General features: G+C 46.3%; 1 protein-coding gene across 1 annotated transcript in view; it reads right to left on the reverse strand.

Moving 5' to 3' along the window:
* The window catches only part of LOC136950729 (cGMP-dependent protein kinase 1-like), a 21,708-nt gene extending 5,558 nt beyond the window's left edge, over positions 1–16,150 (reverse strand). The window contains exons 1-4 of the mRNA XM_067245174.1: positions 15,846–16,150; positions 8,916–9,082; positions 1,572–1,736; positions 1,141–1,154 (exon numbers count right to left, since the gene is read on the reverse strand). Of these exons, the coding sequence (XP_067101275.1) occupies positions 1,141–1,154; positions 1,572–1,736; positions 8,916–9,082; positions 15,846–16,150 (651 nt within the window). The remainder of the gene's footprint in view (positions 1–1,140; positions 1,155–1,571; positions 1,737–8,915; positions 9,083–15,845) is intronic.
* Between the last annotated feature and the right edge of the window lie 1,452 nt (positions 16,151–17,602).

A 17,602-nucleotide genomic window follows, 5' to 3' on the forward strand; every position in this document is an offset into this window, starting at 1 on the left:
TCAGACCAAATCATGTAAAAAACGTTTAAAAAGGTAAAGAGGAGACCGGTACGATATTGAGTCTGAGAGAGATCCAAATGAACCCGACCCCATTTCAACACACCATTCCTCTCGGCCCCAGTCGAAAACCCTGTATGAAAAAAAAATTCTTCTAGAAATCTATGAGGAAGGGTTCAGGCCTCTCACTTTACGCCCTGCCACACCTGAAAACAAGCTGAAGGAACAGGAGACGGCCTCCCTTAACACCGCCGACCGCCACAAAGTAATAGTCTGCACGGAACGCGACAGGGAGAGTGAAAAGAGAGAGAGAGGGAGAGAGAGAGAGGGAGAAAAAAACAAGAGAGAGGGAGGGAGAGAGGCAGAGAATGGTGGTGAGAGAGGAGAAGAGCATTATCTCTTTACCTCCACCCTCTTCTGTCCCTCCTTCCTCCCCTACACGTTTATTACATCTCTGTCATGCGAGCTGACAGCTTTTATCTGACGGGAGCCACAGCAGGAATATGAACAGGGGATGAAGAGGGGGGGGGGGGCGACGATGGGAACCCTGTTTATCTCCTCGACAATTGGACCGCACCGCCTTTCACAGCGGTGCATCGTGGTCCACGGCGTCCACTTCCTGTCATACATCGTGCGCGTTTCCTGACAGGAAGTGGGTGACTGGGCATGACCAGGCATGTTTGTAATTGTCTAATATCCTGCTGGGCACTGATGGACACGATGGATAGGAGAAGAGAAAAACAGAAAAGGGCAGATACAAAGAGGAGAGAACAGGATGGGCCATTCACTCTGGTTCAGTCAGTCTGAAAATAAACTCACAAGTGGAGAATCATTTGGAAAGCAGGAAAGTCTAGCGGGAACAGGCAAGTTGAGAGGTGTCATTTCCTGAACACCTTTCATGACTGTATGCTGATTCGGAGTCACAGTTGACCGTTCATACTTCCAACTGCCAACAAAGCGATTGTTGTTTTGCCCGTTTCCAGTTTGGCCCACACACTCACATAACCAGCTGTTCTCTTAGCTGTCTGATTCAGCTGCGAAAGCAAGGGGCATGGATCGGGTGTGAGTCAGGCTTTGAGTGTGTTTCTCTGTGCTGTCCTGGGGCAATCACAACCTCAGGGGGCCAGCCAGTCAGCATCTGACTCCCAGCAGGCTCGCTACAACAGCACCACACCCCCGGTAAGAGCACAGCCACACGCTAAAAGCATTTAGAGGTGCGTGACCCAAAAACATTCCCACAGCAGTGTCAGCTCTCTGGGTTGTTTTCACACCCTACTAACACACCGTGCATGCTGACTGCTCTTCACGTGCCCCCCACCCCCTCTTCACTCTCTCTCTCTCTCTCTCTCTCTCTCTCTCTCTCTCTCTCTCTCTCTCTCTCTCTCTCTCTCTCTCTCTCTCTCTCTCTCTCTCTCTCTCTCTCTCTGTCTCTCTCTCTCTCTCTCTCTCTCTGTCTGTGTGTGTACTGACCAGGCTCGGGATCCCCACAGACACACCTTGGCTTCAGCCTGCTGGTGTTTTTTTGTGGATTCTTCTGGAGAGTGCTCAGGATCGATGCACTCACAACAACCTACCTAGGGCTGAGGTCTGGGTTGAGGCTGGGGTTGAGGCTGGGCCTATAGGGCTGAGGTCTGGGTTGAGGCCGGGGTTGAGGCTGCAGCTGAGTGCTGGGTTGAGGCTGGGGCTGAGGCTGGAGCTGAGTTCTGGGTTGAGGCTGGGGTTGAGGCTGGAGCTGAGTTCTGGGTTGAGGCTGGGGCTGAGGCTGGAGCTGAGTGCTGGGTTGAGGCTGGGGCTGAGGCTGGAGCTGAGGTATGGGTTGAGGCTGGGGTTGAGGTTAGAGCTGAGTCCTGGTTGAGGCTGGGGTTCTCTACTTCTCATTCTCACCAGCTAGGAACAGTACACTGTTAGCTAGGTCATCCTGCTGCCTTCCTCAATCATTTGAATAGAGCTCTGTTACATGGTCCCTCTATGGAAAACAGGTGCAGCTCCTAATCTTATCTTCCTGTGCTATATTACACTGTTGTCCTCCGATGTCCTACATCTACAGAGCTTCAACCAACCTACCGTCATTTCTCAGTTTTCAGGCCAAGAAATCTGGCACAGTTGTCAAAAACTGGGATATGTGGAACTGCAATGATGTCGGCAACCTGGTATAGCCTGAGTTTTTATCACATGACCAGGACTTCCTTCAACATGCTTCTCAACAGATCTATTGATGTAGTATTCTGATAATGCAGCAAATGTAGGTTTCATTGAGGGCTTATACTTATACCTACTAAAGAATGCAGTATCATAAACGAATGGCGTGAAAATGAGCAGCCTTTAGGCTTGTGTGCTTTTGGGCTTAGGCTCCTGCATGGCTGCCCTACCTGCTAATGATGGTCTTATTTGCCACCTGTTCAAATGTCAGCCATTCCAAATGTCACGGTCCTCTCCTCTGCCTGTTCAGCCAAGTCTGTCAGATATGTTTACTGGATTACTGTATTAAAGAAAAAACAATCAGTATCACAGAAAGAGAGAGAGAGAGAGAGAGAGAGAGAGAGAGAGAGAGAGAGCGAGAGAGAGAGAGAGAGAGAGAGAGAGAGAGAGAGAGAGAGAGAGAGAGAGAAGATGAAGAGGAGAGCGAGACGGGCTAAGACGTTGTGACAGGGTGGAATCCAGATTTCTCACAATGGAATGTTTGCCCACACCAGAGACAACAATGAGATCAATTTCCCAGGCCCTTTCCCTCAATCACTTCCCCTCTATGGCTCTTGTGCCCCCCTCCTCTCCTCCTCTCTTTCCCTCCTTCTCTCCTCCTCTCTCTGCTCCTTTCCCGGGCACCTTTAAATCCACGGATGAAGCGCCCCTGCTGTTCCTGAAGCCAAAGGAGGAGGGGAGAAAGAGCCACACTCTCTTTTCCATTTCTCTGAACAAGCCGTGGGACAAATCAAATCAAATTTATTTGTATAGCCCTTTTTACACGCAAGCATGTCACAGAGGGCTTCACATATGCCCATAAAACTGCCCCTCAACCAACCTAAACCCTCAAGGAGGACAAACGTTTACACCATAAGAATGGAATATCTACAGAAGGGCAATTTGGGGTAGTTTGAATTATGTAATCTACAGTTAGCATTTCGTACCACGTCATCTCTTCTCTATAGCCTGTTTGCATACACAGCACCATACGCACATACACACACATGCATGCACACACAGAAAATACTCTCACACACACACACACACACCCCAAAAGAGCAAAGAGTGTGTGTATCATTACACCTTTAATACTGAGCCTAGAGAGGCTCATTAGGCCCCGCAAACACATGCACTCCCTAATGGATGGAGAGCTGAACTGGTTTGGTGTCTCTCCCTCTCTCACACGCACTCCCACGCAAGCTCTGCGGGCTTACAGGTTAGTGTGAAAATAATTAGTGAAGCAGAGGGAATATTTTACACGGCGTCTTCAATAAACAGCCTACCTAAAATGAATAATGATCTTAAATGACTGTGCTTATCTCACAAGCTGGCCATTGATGACTGATATTAACATTAGTATAAAAACAGACTAACATGCTTGATGTGACAATAAAATGCGTTCATTTCAAACCCTTGGGGGCAGGCATGGAAGCTAACCAGTCAAGCCCAGATGTGCCTAAGAGTTGCATGACGCAAATCTAATGTAGCTTAGCAACAATGCCCCATATCTCCTCCTCTAATGCTCTCTCACTCTGTGGCTTCCTTTCTCGTCTTCCGACAGTATCTCTCTCTCTACTCTCTCTCTTTCTCTCTCTCGCTCTGTTTTGCATCCACAGGTTAGGATAATGGTATGGTATGGTGTGGTCAGTTAATTGACAGTAGTCAAAGGTGAAGGGCTCTCTCTATCAGAGCTGAAGTGGGCTAGTAAATGGTCTGATAGCCCAAATGATGACACAGTTGGAGTGTGCAGGTATCCAATCATGACAGTGAGTGTGTGTGTGTGTGTGTGTGTGTGTGTGTGTGTGTGTGTGTGTGTGTGTGTGTGTGTGTGTGTGTGTGTGTGTGTGTGTGTGTGTGTGTGTGTGTGTGTGTGTGTGTGTGTGTGTGTGTGTGTCTGTATGTCTGTGTGCTTGTGTATGAGTCAGGCCTCTGTGTAAGTGAAATCCACATGTGGTAAGGTTCTCCTAATTGACACTTAAGAGACCGGAGAGAGTGGTATGATTGTATATAAAGAGAGAGAGAGACACACACAGAGATATTTGTATCACAGTGGAACATTATTTCAGTAGAGGTGCATTTTATTTGGGTCTCAAGTGAAAGTAACTGAAGTTTGTTTGATTTTTGTCACAGTTGAAAGTTATAAAAAGTACGTTTGATTTGCATCACAGTTGAAAGAAACACTTGAAAGTAACCACAGAGCATTTGTTTAGCCTCTAGGGAACTGACAGTTACGACCTAACTGTAAAAGAAGTGGGCTGACCCCTTGCAACAAAAACCCTTCATCATAAAACAAGCACTCCCCAAGCACTCTAAACACCAAGCACTAAATCTTTTCTGGTAGTTAAGATAGAAATATTGCTTGGTTCCCGACTTGCCAGGAGTTTAGCTGTGACAGTGGTTGGGTGTCTGGGTTGTAACATGCTTCGACTAGATCTGGTAAGGCTCCACCGCTGAAGACGCCCAACACTGGTTCGGCGGGCTACAGTGGTGGATCTGTGGCACTTTAGGGAAGATGACATCCTGTCCGTCACGCTTAGCCTCCAAAACACTGTCGTGTATCGGTGCATTCACGATTTAGATGCTTACAAAATCTCTCATCCAGTTGAAGTCTTTTTATGATAGCCTTTCCATGCGTACAGCTCTGTGCACAGCTACAGAGAGACAGAGAAAGAGAGAGATAGGGAGAGAGAGTAAAGAGCGAGGGAGAAAGAGGGAGAGAGATAGATAGGAAAAGAGATTGAAGGAGAAAGATAGGTAGACAGAATAAGGGAGAGAGAGAGCAAAAGGGAGATACATATATATCTCTATTTTTCTGTCTCTTCCTTCATCTCTCCATCCCTCTCTCTCTAGTTATCTCTAGCTCTCTACCTTTTCTCTCTCTCTCTTTCCATCCCTCTCTCTCTCCTTATCTCTCGCTCTCTCTCAGTCTCATACAGACACACCTCCCTCTTTCGTTCTATCTTTATCACCCTTTCTCTCTGGAGATATCATGAGGTGCTAGAAAACAAATTACGTTCTAATGCAAATGTTGAGTGGTACAACCTGTGTGTTGAAAACAGCCATGAATACGCTAAGGTCTAAATGAACCCGTCCTTGGCATGCTAATGTTGAAGAGACGAAAGGAGCGCATCTACCGGGCACGGAACAGCTATTCACGTCCCAATTCTCCTTTTCATTGAAATCATTTCCTTCCCCTCTCCTTTCTATTCTTCTCTTCCTCTCTTCTATTCCTCCCGAACAGGGAGACTGACGGGGTCCATTTGCACATAAATGGTGAATTATTGCTCTCTGAGCATGGAAGTGCATGGAACGTATTAGAGGAACATTTGAATTGTCAATGCTGATTACTGACCATTTATTCTGTGTGGGAGGAGACCTGGAATTAAACGGGTTGTGGTTGTTCTTCCAGTAGCGGTTAAGGGAGATACGATTAGCGTATCTTTGGAAGAATCCCATCTTGTTGGCATAAGTGTGTCTATTTGTTTGTGGGTGTGTGTAGGCTGAGGTGTTTGGGAGGTGGGCGAGGTACAAACAGAAAGTTTTTGAATACCAGAAATGTGCTTTGTACCCTTACAGTCTGTGTGACTGAGTTCACAAGAGCCCTCCACTTTGATGCAAAGTAACTTTGGGGTTCGTTTAACAATCTGCACAGATCTAAATTCTCAATTAAAAACACACTGTCACCCCAATATTATTATTCTAGTAAGAATAAGTGATATTATGAATTCATCTCACGGCTCAGAACTCATCATTACCAACTAAACTGTCTGGGTCCCACATACTTCTCTCTGAGGACAAAGTGTAGACTTCTGAGACCAGCTATGGCACACTGCTACCAACTGACAGAGAGAGAGAGAGAGAGAGAGAGAGAGAGAGAGAGAGAGAGAGAGAGAGAGAGAGAGAGAGAGAGAGAGAGAGAGAGAGAGAGAGAGAGAGAGAGAGAGCGTGTGTGAATGAAGCCGTGGAAGCTTGTTGACACCGAATGAATCCGTCTATCGGGTTTCAGACTTACGAACTTGACGGACATGTGAGTCAACTCCCGGAATGAATATTTATACTCGCACGCACACAAGCACACACATGCGAACACACACCCATCATTTACTTCTCAGACAGGCCCAGAGTTTCCCGTCCACATCCCAAAGAGCTTGCGTTGCTCTTCATAGATCACTTGCATCGGAGGTTGCATGGGCTGTTGGCTCACCTGAACTACATCTCCCAGCCCCCACCTGGGCAGGAAGGCATGTTCTCCCCAAGACATCACATGGGTCTAAAACCACAGCAATCATGTCAACAGGACAGAGACCTCAATGTCTCTCACATACAGCACAGCTGTAAAGGCTTGTGTTGATGTTTACATGAGCAGCTGTTAATATTTATATAGGAGGTATATAGGAGCCACAAGGCAGTTCCCAGATCCTAACCGATTTGTATATTCATGTGAATGTAAATAAAAAGCCGAAGCCAAGCTTGAGCATCGGTAAGGTTGCTATGCAACCGGAGACAGTTTAGCATCTTGTTTTCTGATGGTTAAGGGGCTGCTACATTTTGGCTTTAAGTCAGCACAGCACATATCCGCTACATCTGGGCCTTTCCAAAAACAGAATTAATGAGTTCCACAGTTTCATCCAATTTAAATATCACAAACACACACACACACACAGACAAACCGAAAGAAACCTTCCTTCACACACACACACACATAAATATCCCCCCCACACACACACACTCACAAAGTAAGAAAGGCACACACACACACACATGCAGAAAAACATACACAAATACACACCAAAAAAGTAACAGGCAACGCAGAAGTGTCAAATATAGCAGTCCTCATCACAGTCAATCATGATCACTGCTCTCTTTAAGGATGAATGGCTTCCTCTTCCTGGGTGTGTCTGACAGTAAATCTGGAGGACAGACACAAGCACAGCGGATTTCAATTTCTGAGACACACACACACACACACACAGAGGACAGAATGGAGTTTTGGTATTCCATCCGTAATAGTGAGGAATGTCAATTCCACAAGTGTGTGTGTGTGTGTGCGTGTGCGTGTGTAAGTGTGTGATGCCTAATGTTCATTGGCTGGCCCTGATCTCTCCATGCATGAGCATAGCAGCGTCAGGCTAAGTGATTACTAACAGGCTGAGCGTTCAGCCAGCCAACCAGCATCCACATCAGCGTCATTAGCAACATGGACCTCTCAATAAAGTATCAGAAGAGAATGAGAATTGGGACAAACAAACACACACACACACACACACAAACACACACATACGTGCAGTGTGTACAGTATGTAAATGAGGTTGTTTAGGCTAGTGACTTCCCATGTGGAGGGAATAGCAGGATGTCTCTCTCACATTTACAGGGCACAAGGAAGGCTATTAGCCACCACTATTATCCTCTTTATATTTCTGGCACACACACACTGTTCAGATAACAGCACACTTAGGATAGTTAACTGACCGATGACAACAGGCATTTGTATTATCATCGACTGGAAAAATACATTTGACAAGAATACAGACATGAACACACACACACACACGCACGCACACATGCACATACTGCACACATATACAAACGCACATGCACACACATATGCACACACACACACACACACACACATGCATTACTAACTACACTAAAAACTAACTTCTAGAAAGTGGTGCCCCACAGGCTGGCATTGGCGGGGTGGCGCTGATTGAAACCGCCGTGTTTATTTTAGCTTGACCCATTTTGTGTTCCCTGACAGCCGACGTCTCGCCTCGATAGATACCCTGCTGTTCAACCTATTATTACCTCACAATGAACAGAACCTCCCTCTGTTCTGACTGCTCCGTGGGCACTGATGACTGTGGTTATTACCTGTCAGGAGGGAATTCATTTTCAGTCGAGATTCACCACAGGCCAAATGCAAAATAAAACCTAGCTCTCTGTTTGTGTACTTATAGATTTAGTGCTCTGTTTTGTTACGTGAGCGGTCTAGCTAAAGTATATCGCTGGAAAGCGGGTCCACTCACCTGAAGCGCTAATGCTAACTACTTGTCATGGAGCTGTTTTGAGCATGCTGGGTAATTTTTGTAATTGTCCATCTCCAAATGCACCTCTTCAAGCACAAGGTGAAATATCCCTCAAACACACCACTCCACACACACTCCACACCCCTCTCACACACACCTATCCCCACTACGGGATGACCCTATGACAGATAACACACTCTTCAAAGGGTTTTCAGACATATCAACACATTCTTCTATGTCCCTGACCTAATACATGTTTATATTCAGAACGATCTCTCTCTTAAATTGGAGAACAGAGCAGGGAGGAGAGAAGAGGAGAGAAGAGAAGAAAAGAGAAGAGAACACAGAAGAGGACAGGAGAGAGCCAAAATGGTATTCTCAAGTGCGCCTCATTGGACTCTGACCTCTGAGGACCAGGTCAACATTGACGAAACACCAGGAGGTTCTGGAACCACAGACGGTTGTCTAAACATCCTGAGGGAGAGTCCGTAGAGTACTGCTTCTGAGCGCACGATGACTCTCAAATGTTTCAATTATAATACAAATTGTATTCAGTATCCTGTAAACAGGATTCATCAATTGTATACCCTCCTGTAAAACATGATAAATCGACCGCATACCCTCCTGTTAAACACGATTAATCAATTGTACACATTCCCTTTTAAACACGATGAATCGATCATATACCCTCCTGCTGCCTGTTGTTCTCACCTTCCATGACGTAGACCAATGAGCCCACGTCCCCCTCCTTGATGATGCAGCTGTCCTTGCCGTACTCCACCGGGTACATGCAATCCACTATCTCCTGGATCTGGGACATCTCCAGGTTCTTCATGAAGTCATTGTCCAGGATGGCCTCCTTGATCAAGGCCTTGGATCTGAAGAAAGGAAAGGAGAAGAGACGAGAGGAGATGAGATGTTTATTCAACAAGTGCATAAGAGGACAGGGAGGATGATGAGAAGGTTTGACAAATACTTTATACTGTATAAACAACATTTAGCAGTCAACGGATATTGTTTCCGACGTAGGCCCACTGTGAAGGCGTAAGCGTGAGAAGAAAGTCTTAACTTTGAATTCAAACAGAACAGTTCACAACTCTGAAACTTTCATACTTTCATCCCACACACCCTAAACTCTCCAAAAAGTTTAAGTCAAAACAATTTGCCGACACCACCGTTCACATGAGCAAGCTCCATCTACCTGGCTCTCTGACAGCTGGACGCCTGTTGTGACAGACTCCCTTCACAGACACGCCATTTAATCTGTAGCTTCACAAGCGTCCCAGATAGGATTCTGTTCAACTACTTAGAACTAACATGCTCTTCAATGACAGGAGAGGAGGCAGGAGGGAGGAGGGGGGGCAGAGAGAGAGTGTGGGGGGGAGAGAGGAAGATTGATGTACTATGAAAGAAAGAAAGCAGGAATAGAGAACAGAGAAAGAGATAGAGAGAGAGAGAGAGAGAGAGAGAGAGAGAGAGAGAGAGAGAGAGAGAGAGAGAGAGAGTCCTGTACTAGGTCCTGTACTAGGAGTACCTGCCCAAAGAAGAGAGAATACATGTAATCTAATCCCAGCCCTTGTCCTGCTAGTTGAGGGAGTGAAGGGCAGTCCTCAGGGGATGATGACACCTATGTATCCCTCCATCATTTTGTCATTTCACTGGGAGATCTCTCCATCCCTCCTGGGTCGCGATGACATGCTAAAATGACCCGGCCCAGGTCGTCTCATTCACTGAGAAGATAAGAACAAGAGCTGAGGCTTCACCATCACAATCATCCCATTGACCCTGTTTCTACAGAGCAACGCTTACACACACACAGCCTGGTTCCCTGTGATTGGGTTTGTTCGAGTAATGGTTTGAGATTGGGCCCCCTGCTGACCCTGGCTACGCTGCTAAGAGAGGCCAAACCCCGAGGAGACAGAGAGAGACGGGCGGATGCCAAGCTGAGATACCCCGCTACGCAGCATTAACTCTGAGCCCAAGGCTGCACTTGAATGCTGCAGCTATCCAACCTCTGTCAGTCCCCTTCAGCCTCAAGTTAACACCCCTCTGCGGGGGGGTGGGGGGGGGGGGGTGGGGGTGGGGGTAACTACGGAAATAGAACACTGAAGAGCACTCGGAACCCTCCGAGTTAGAACCTAGTGGTCTGGAAACCTGGGTGTTCTCAGGCCAAAGCAGGTCCCCGCAGTGCTAGGAGAGAGATGGATCAGGCCTTCAGAGGAGCGTCGAAATTAGCTCAATACCATCCGCCACCTTAGTGATTCTCACTGAGCGGAAACACTTTTCTTCCCCAAAGCTACAAAACTCAATAGAAAAGAAAGGTTATGAGTTAGAAATTTTGTTTTTTCCTCCACTTTGTGATTCTGTATTTTGTTTTCCCCACCGTAAGACAATGACTATGCCTTTGGAGCAGGGTGTTGAGTTAGGAGATAAGGACTATTCTGCCTTGGGATGAAAGTTCCTCACATATTGTCAACAATTTTCTGTTTGGAGGAAATTGTTGTGTGGGGAAGCAGTTGTAGCTAGAACCTTTGTTTTGATAAAAGGGTTCCTTTTACCCTGCTAGGCTTCTCTTCTTTAAATAAAGACAATTCTCATAGGACTCAGTTTAAAAATAATCTGGTTTTATGTTTTCTAAGATTGTGGAGCACGCAGTGACAACTCTGGTAAGGCGATGACAGAACCATATCATTCTCCATTGACTACTTTGTAATTACAGGCTGCTGGAAATGCAGAAATATGAGCCCAGTATAAAATATTTCAATTCACATTGAATTCAGTTTAATCTCAACAAAAAGATACAGTCCAGTATGGTCTCTCCATCTGTCAGAAAAGTTAAAGATGTAAGTCTTTATCCTGTATAAGAATGATACTGTGTTTAGCTTTGTGTGCAAGGAGAGGATACCCCTGAATTAACTCTGGGCTTATGTAAACATACTGGGCCCTTATCTTGACCTGGGGGAAGGGTGAGCATTTGTTACAGACTTAGGCTGACAGGATGTTTGGGGGGTTGAGCTTTTACGACACCAGAACCAGAGATTCAACTAGGATTGATGATGCAAACACGCACGCACACGCGCCAGGTCTATGCAAGGGAGCCAATGAAGGAAAAGCCATGGGACATATGCATGCCTTTGTTTTAGCCAATAACTGTCAAGAGCAGTTCTGTTTAAATAGGTTGCTAGCACAACATGCTAGCGGACAAACGTTGTAACACAATGGCGTGTGATGTTTTGTCTCCTTGCGGCCGCAAGCAATAAAGCTTTCTTAACTTGTTCACCGACTGACTGTGCAATGCTTGGTAAAGATTAATATTTCTGACACCATCTCCCCCCCTCTCTGTCTCTCTCTCTCTATGTCTCTCTCTCTCTGTCTCTCTGTCACTTTTACTTTCTCAATCTCTCTTTTGCACACATGATCTCCTTTCTTCCACTGTCTCACTCTCCTCTCTCTTTCTGTCAGTCGGTCTCTTTCCACCTCAGTACAGAAAGCTAGCTGTGAATGAGAGATTGAAACCAAACCACGCATAACTACAAATGAATCATTCCTTCATTTCCATTCTTGAGAACCGTATTCATAATAGGATATGTGCCAGGTTGACAGCCTGTGACATTTAAGAATGGACTAAATTAAGACATTTTGACAGGAAGACTTGGGGTCTATCCATATTACTGGAACAGCCATTAACAACCTGTCAAAGAACAGAAAAAAACTATTGTGATATTACATTTAGTCATTTAGCAGACGCTCTTATCCAGAGCGACTTACAGTAAGTACAGGGACATTCCCCCGAGGCAAGTAGGGTGAAGTGCCTTTCCCAAGGACACAACATCATTTGACACGGCCTGGAATCGAACCGGCGACTTTCTGATTACTAGCCCGATTCCCTAACCGCTCAGCCACCTGCCTTCATAAAATGTGTATATGCTTTCAGACTGAAAGAACTGATTTTAATGTCACTGTACCCAGAGCTCTAGATTGTGGATAAACCATGGAGGATATTTTCACCCAATAATATCCGCTAATACAACAGATATTGATAAAGGAGATCTGTGCACTTCTGCTCCTCGATCTTCTGCTGTATGTTCTACATTGCTTTGGATCAAACTGTCTGCTACATGAATACAATTTAAAAATATAAACGTAATATTTGCCACCTCCACTTCAACTCCCCAGGCTAATCTAAACTATAATGATATCAATGGACAAGTACAATGGATTGTCCATTGAGAGAACCAACCCTATAATTCACTGCCCCACCTTTTATCTACCCAGTCTGTCCAGTTGACCATACATTCAATAAACAACTCATTATCTGGGTCTAATTGTAAGTGATATACTGTGTCTTAGCTGTCCCTCAGAGGGTCGATTCAGCCAGTTAAATCCTGTCGTCGGGCCCAGAGTGAGTCACCAACAGGTGGAGAGAGACACTTCAGAGCAAGAGCTCAACAGAAGAACACCATTAGTTCTATTCCCCTTGGAAGGCTGCACTCCAGGTGGTGTCTGCAGTCAGAAGACACACACAGACACACACACATCTACACACACTCACACACACATACACACCTACACACACACACACAAACACACACACATACACACACACTCAAACACACGCACATACACACACACACACACACATGTGGGAATAGAGCATGCAACGCACACTGTTTCACACAGTGGCTTACAGACACACAGACTATGCAGGGAGGAAGTAAGAGGGCACTCACGTTGACATACACACACATGTACACACATAGACAGTCATACGTGCACACATGTTGACATACACACACACACACACACGCAGGGGCACTCTCTGGCACACCTACACACACACACACAGAGACGTCTCCAGGTGGTAGCAGACCCCTTGGTGACCAGCCAGAAAGGTCCTTTGAAGAGTGGGACCAGGGGGCTATTTGGAGTGCAAGCATGAGGGATAAATGGAAGGATTGAGCGAAGGAGGGGAAGAAAAGGGGTGAGTCTGGAAAAGGACAGAGGAACACAATCAAAGAGGGAAGGGGCAACAAAGGGGTGAAAATGAACAGAGAGAGACAAGGGAAGCCAGGGGGGATGTGGTCAAGTCGACCTTTATGGTTGGTGAGTGAGCTCTACAGTAATGAGGCTGGCAGGCCAGGATGGAGGCACCGACCACGGTCCCACCAGATGGAGTGATGAGTACATCAGACAGGCAGTGGACATGACAGGGCTGGCAGAGCTGTGTGTGTGTGTGTGTGTGTAGAGTCTGTGCTTAAAGTCCTCTGTGAAGCCGACCCCCCGTAGAGGCACTGGTCAGCATACCTCGCCTCCCTCCCTGCTCATTGTTCATTTCCTGCGTCTCTCAGAAACGTGTCCCTCAAGCAGTGGAAAGCAGGGATAACAGAGAAAGGTTCCCTTAAAAGGAGAAGGTATGCTGGCTCGGTGATAAGGGGACATTCCTAAAGGGGGCCTTAGACCCATTAGACCTCACTAGCTATTTAACTGTTTAACACCTTACAAAGTGTCACATTTTGACAAACGTATTCAAGCCCATAGATGAGTTTATAAGCCAGTCAAATCTATGCAAATCAAGCATTGGTGACAATCAACAAGCTCCCATCATGTGGAGCTATTTTAATAAGCTAAATGTTAGCTTTGTCTAGCTTTGCTTCAGTGTCAGAACACAATGTAAACTGTTACCCCCCCCCCAATAACCAAATGAGATGCTAATGCGACTGGACAGGCTGACAGGGACACTGTAGCATGCAACCAATACGGTAGTCATGGTAACACGTGCTGTGTACACTGTAGTAATGGTAACACATGCTGTGAACGCTGTAGTCTCGGCAACACACACTGCGAACACTGCAGTCACTGACACAATGTCTCTTTTTGGAAAAACAAAAACAGCCCAGTCTCACTGACTTATCTGCCCACAAACAAAACTCAACTAATGAATCTAAAGTGTGGTAATACTGGAGCAGATCTGTCTGCTGGCCCCCCAGGGCCTCAGCATAGCTTCCAGGGGGACGCAGCCAACACTGTGATTATCGTTTACATCCCACGCAGTGTCAGAAATAGCGGTGGTGAGGCGAGCGGCGGCCTGAGTTGTAAAACAAAGTCAGCTCGCTCCACGTGGGCGTGAGCGTGGGCATGGGCGTGGGCGTGGCTGGGATGACAACCAATGTCGTGTTACCGCACACTGAACAAGCCTTTGTTAGACACTGGGCAGCAAGGGGCCATGGTGTTGTCGAATGGAAGCCAAGAAGGTTTAAGCTAGAATATGTTTGTGCTGTGTGGCAGATTCCTGCTGTGTGGCCAATTAAACAGGCTGGAGGATGATGTTGTGTGATTGGCTTCTAGGAAGGCTGAGTCAATGGAGGCTACTTTAGTCTTATTTAGACCGTGTGTGTGTGTGTGAGTGTGTGCGTGCGTGTGTGTATGTTAGTGAGAGGGGTGGGAGGGGAAGGTTAAAGGGTTGCCAACATAAATAATATTTAACCTGAGTCATAATTATTGTGTCTGAGTACATTTACATTTATTCATTTAGCAGACGCTTTTATCCAAAGCGACTTCCAAGAGAGAGCTTTACAAAGTGCATAGGTCACTGATCATAACAACAAGATAGCCAAAAAACATCGCGAGTAGCACATGGCAGGTTCAATTGAATCCCAGTCAAGAGAATGGAGAGATGGAATTACAAGCACACAGTACTAGCACAGACAACTCACTGATATTACCCCTACAGCAAGCAGAGAAGACTCACAGGAAATTAATGGGGTGACATCCATTCATATGTTTGGACAGAAAGCTGAAGGCACTCCACACGTCACCAAAACAACACACACACACACACTATAACAGCTGAACCAGAGAGCCCATTGGTGTCCTCTAAAGAGAAGTCTAGCCAGTGAATTATTGAGCACGTCCCCCAGACTGACTGACAGCAGGGACAGCTCATGGGTCAGAACCACAAGGAACCAACACAGACGTCTAGACGTTCCCCAGCTGACCTGCACAGTAACCGAAGACAGCACCAGTCAGCATTGTTCCATTGTCATCAGAGGACTTTCATCTACATGAAAAGTTCCGGCTATTCCTATTCAAACATAACCAAATAGCTTCAGTGTATCTTTCAGAGATGGGGCTGCTGGTGGATTGTATCTCTGAGTTTGCATGTGAAGAAAATAACACTGTTTTAATGCAAAGGTATGCATAGATAACGTTGGTGTCATTCTATAAGAGAGGGTGACGTGTACACTGGGTTTCACCTCTCAGTGTGTCAACATGAGGGCCATCAGACAAGGAGAGTCTCAGTGATACTGAATTGAGCAGTCTGTTTTCTGCAGTTTGCTGTCATTAGCCTGTCTTAACCAAAGGATATGATGTCACTGCCCAATTCACAAATTATCTGATTTTGACGTCCACCACAGCAACTGAAACAAATACGTCATAAACCCAGCGGTGATAACCATTTCCTTTTCAATTTCAGGGAATTGAAAACCACTTATTTGGGTTTATTTTGCATATGTGTTAAGCTTAACGGTAAACAATGCGACTAGTTCAGTACCAGCTGCTGTAATGTACAAAGTAGCTCGTAAATGTGTCAACAATCATGGGTTTAAGCTAATCATATAAAACGCTTATATTAAGACCTACTGGGGGCTCTTTGGGTAGAAGGGCAGAGTGACTTGACTGAGATCGTGGATGTCAAAGGCAGTTGGTTCCGCGGATATCGCCTGCCTCTTGGTCCGGTGCTGTTCTCTTAGAATACTCTGCTTGTGGACTTGTTGCGTCGCCGGTTTGATAACGGATCGGTATTTATCCAGTTCGTTTTGAAGCTTCTGAATCAATTCGTCCTTCTGATCCAACTCCAGCTCCAGTTCGTCGATGAGTGCGTCTCGTTGTCGCAGCTCCTCTATCTTCTCCTGGAGCGCGTACTGGAGATCGCGTAAAGTGCCCATGGTTTCCAGTCCTCAACTCACCCCGGCTCGAACTAACTTTGTAAATTATCCGAGCGGTGTCTATGTGTGAAGCAACCTCCCTTGTTCCCTACCACGAGACAAATGCACAAGATCATCCAGGTTTCCCAAGGCTTGCCGCGAGTCTGCGAAGCTCTCTAGCGAGACTTTCCAATGAGAGGTCGACCGATACGCCGAAACAATGTTATCCCAACCATTGCTCTCGCAACAAGCTGAAGTTTCACGCAGCATTCATTCTACTGCCCTCATACGTCAATATCCAAATCGAGTTTACGCGCGCGCAGCGCACCCCTCCAAGAGCGTGGAACAAGTTAGATGCTCACCTCGAGACTCTAACCTCACCACCCACAGAGGTAAATAGGTAACGCTCTCGCGTACGCAGACCCTGACACACACACACGTCAATGGGGTATGATCCAGATTACTAGCTCAAACCAGACAAGACTGTAGCTTGTACCGAGTAGAATACAATTTAATATATTATCCCTTCCATAATCTGAGATGAACATAAAACGTCTGCGTATTGGATTTACCACTCCCTTTCTGATCCCCAGCTCACATCACCATGCCAGCACAACTATATTATCAATACCACCAATAACTCTTGCTCCTTATCCATATCAGTCAGGCCATAACATCGGAATAGCCATGGAGTTCCGGTCTGTTGTCTTACTGTCTTACAGTTTTACTGTCTGTTGTCTCCTCTACCTGTTGGCTTTAACCTGGTCTGTGTTGGACTGCCGTATTGTGATGGCACCTGAGGACAGCGAGCCCGGCGGAGGGTCTCCAGCGCCCTCATCTGGCCATGCAATGCCATGGCAAGCGCTAAACTCAGTAGGGTGGCGCTATAGGATGTGTAATGCGTTGCAGAAACAGCGGGTGGCAGGTGACAACTTTCTCGTTTCATGTCATACAAAGGCAAGTAGGTAGATTGCGTCTCCGGCCGATCAATATTCGCGGTCTTTAGAGTGCTGTCAGTGGGGGTGTTCAGAGAGGAGACCTTCACTGACAGAAGCAGACACCAGGACTGAATTTCATTTGAATCCACAGTGTTCGGTTCATCATGTTTGTGAAGAGTACAGAGGCCCTAATTAAGCTGATGGAGAAGAGAAGGGTGTTCGTATGTGTGGCTGCTGTCACTAAGCGTGTAGCCTATTTGTGGGTGTCCTTAAGTGTGTGTGTGTGTGTGTGTGTGTGTGTGTTTGTTTGTGTGCACGCGCATACATTACGCGGATAAGTGTCTCCGAGAGGATTTGCAAGACGTGGGTCTCAGTGAACATCAAAGTGTGTGTGAAGGGCAGACAGAGGGGGGAGCGATGCTAATATTGAGAGAGGAGTGTGTGTTCTGCATGTGAGCTGAGAGCCAGGCACAGCCACACACCACGCATCTCTTTGTCCGGGGCCGCAAGATAACACACTTCCCATGTTGGAGTG

This window comes from Osmerus mordax, chromosome 10, assembly GCF_038355195.1.
Source record: "Osmerus mordax isolate fOsmMor3 chromosome 10, fOsmMor3.pri, whole genome shotgun sequence".
Taxonomy (NCBI): Eukaryota; Metazoa; Chordata; class Actinopteri; order Osmeriformes; family Osmeridae; genus Osmerus; species Osmerus mordax.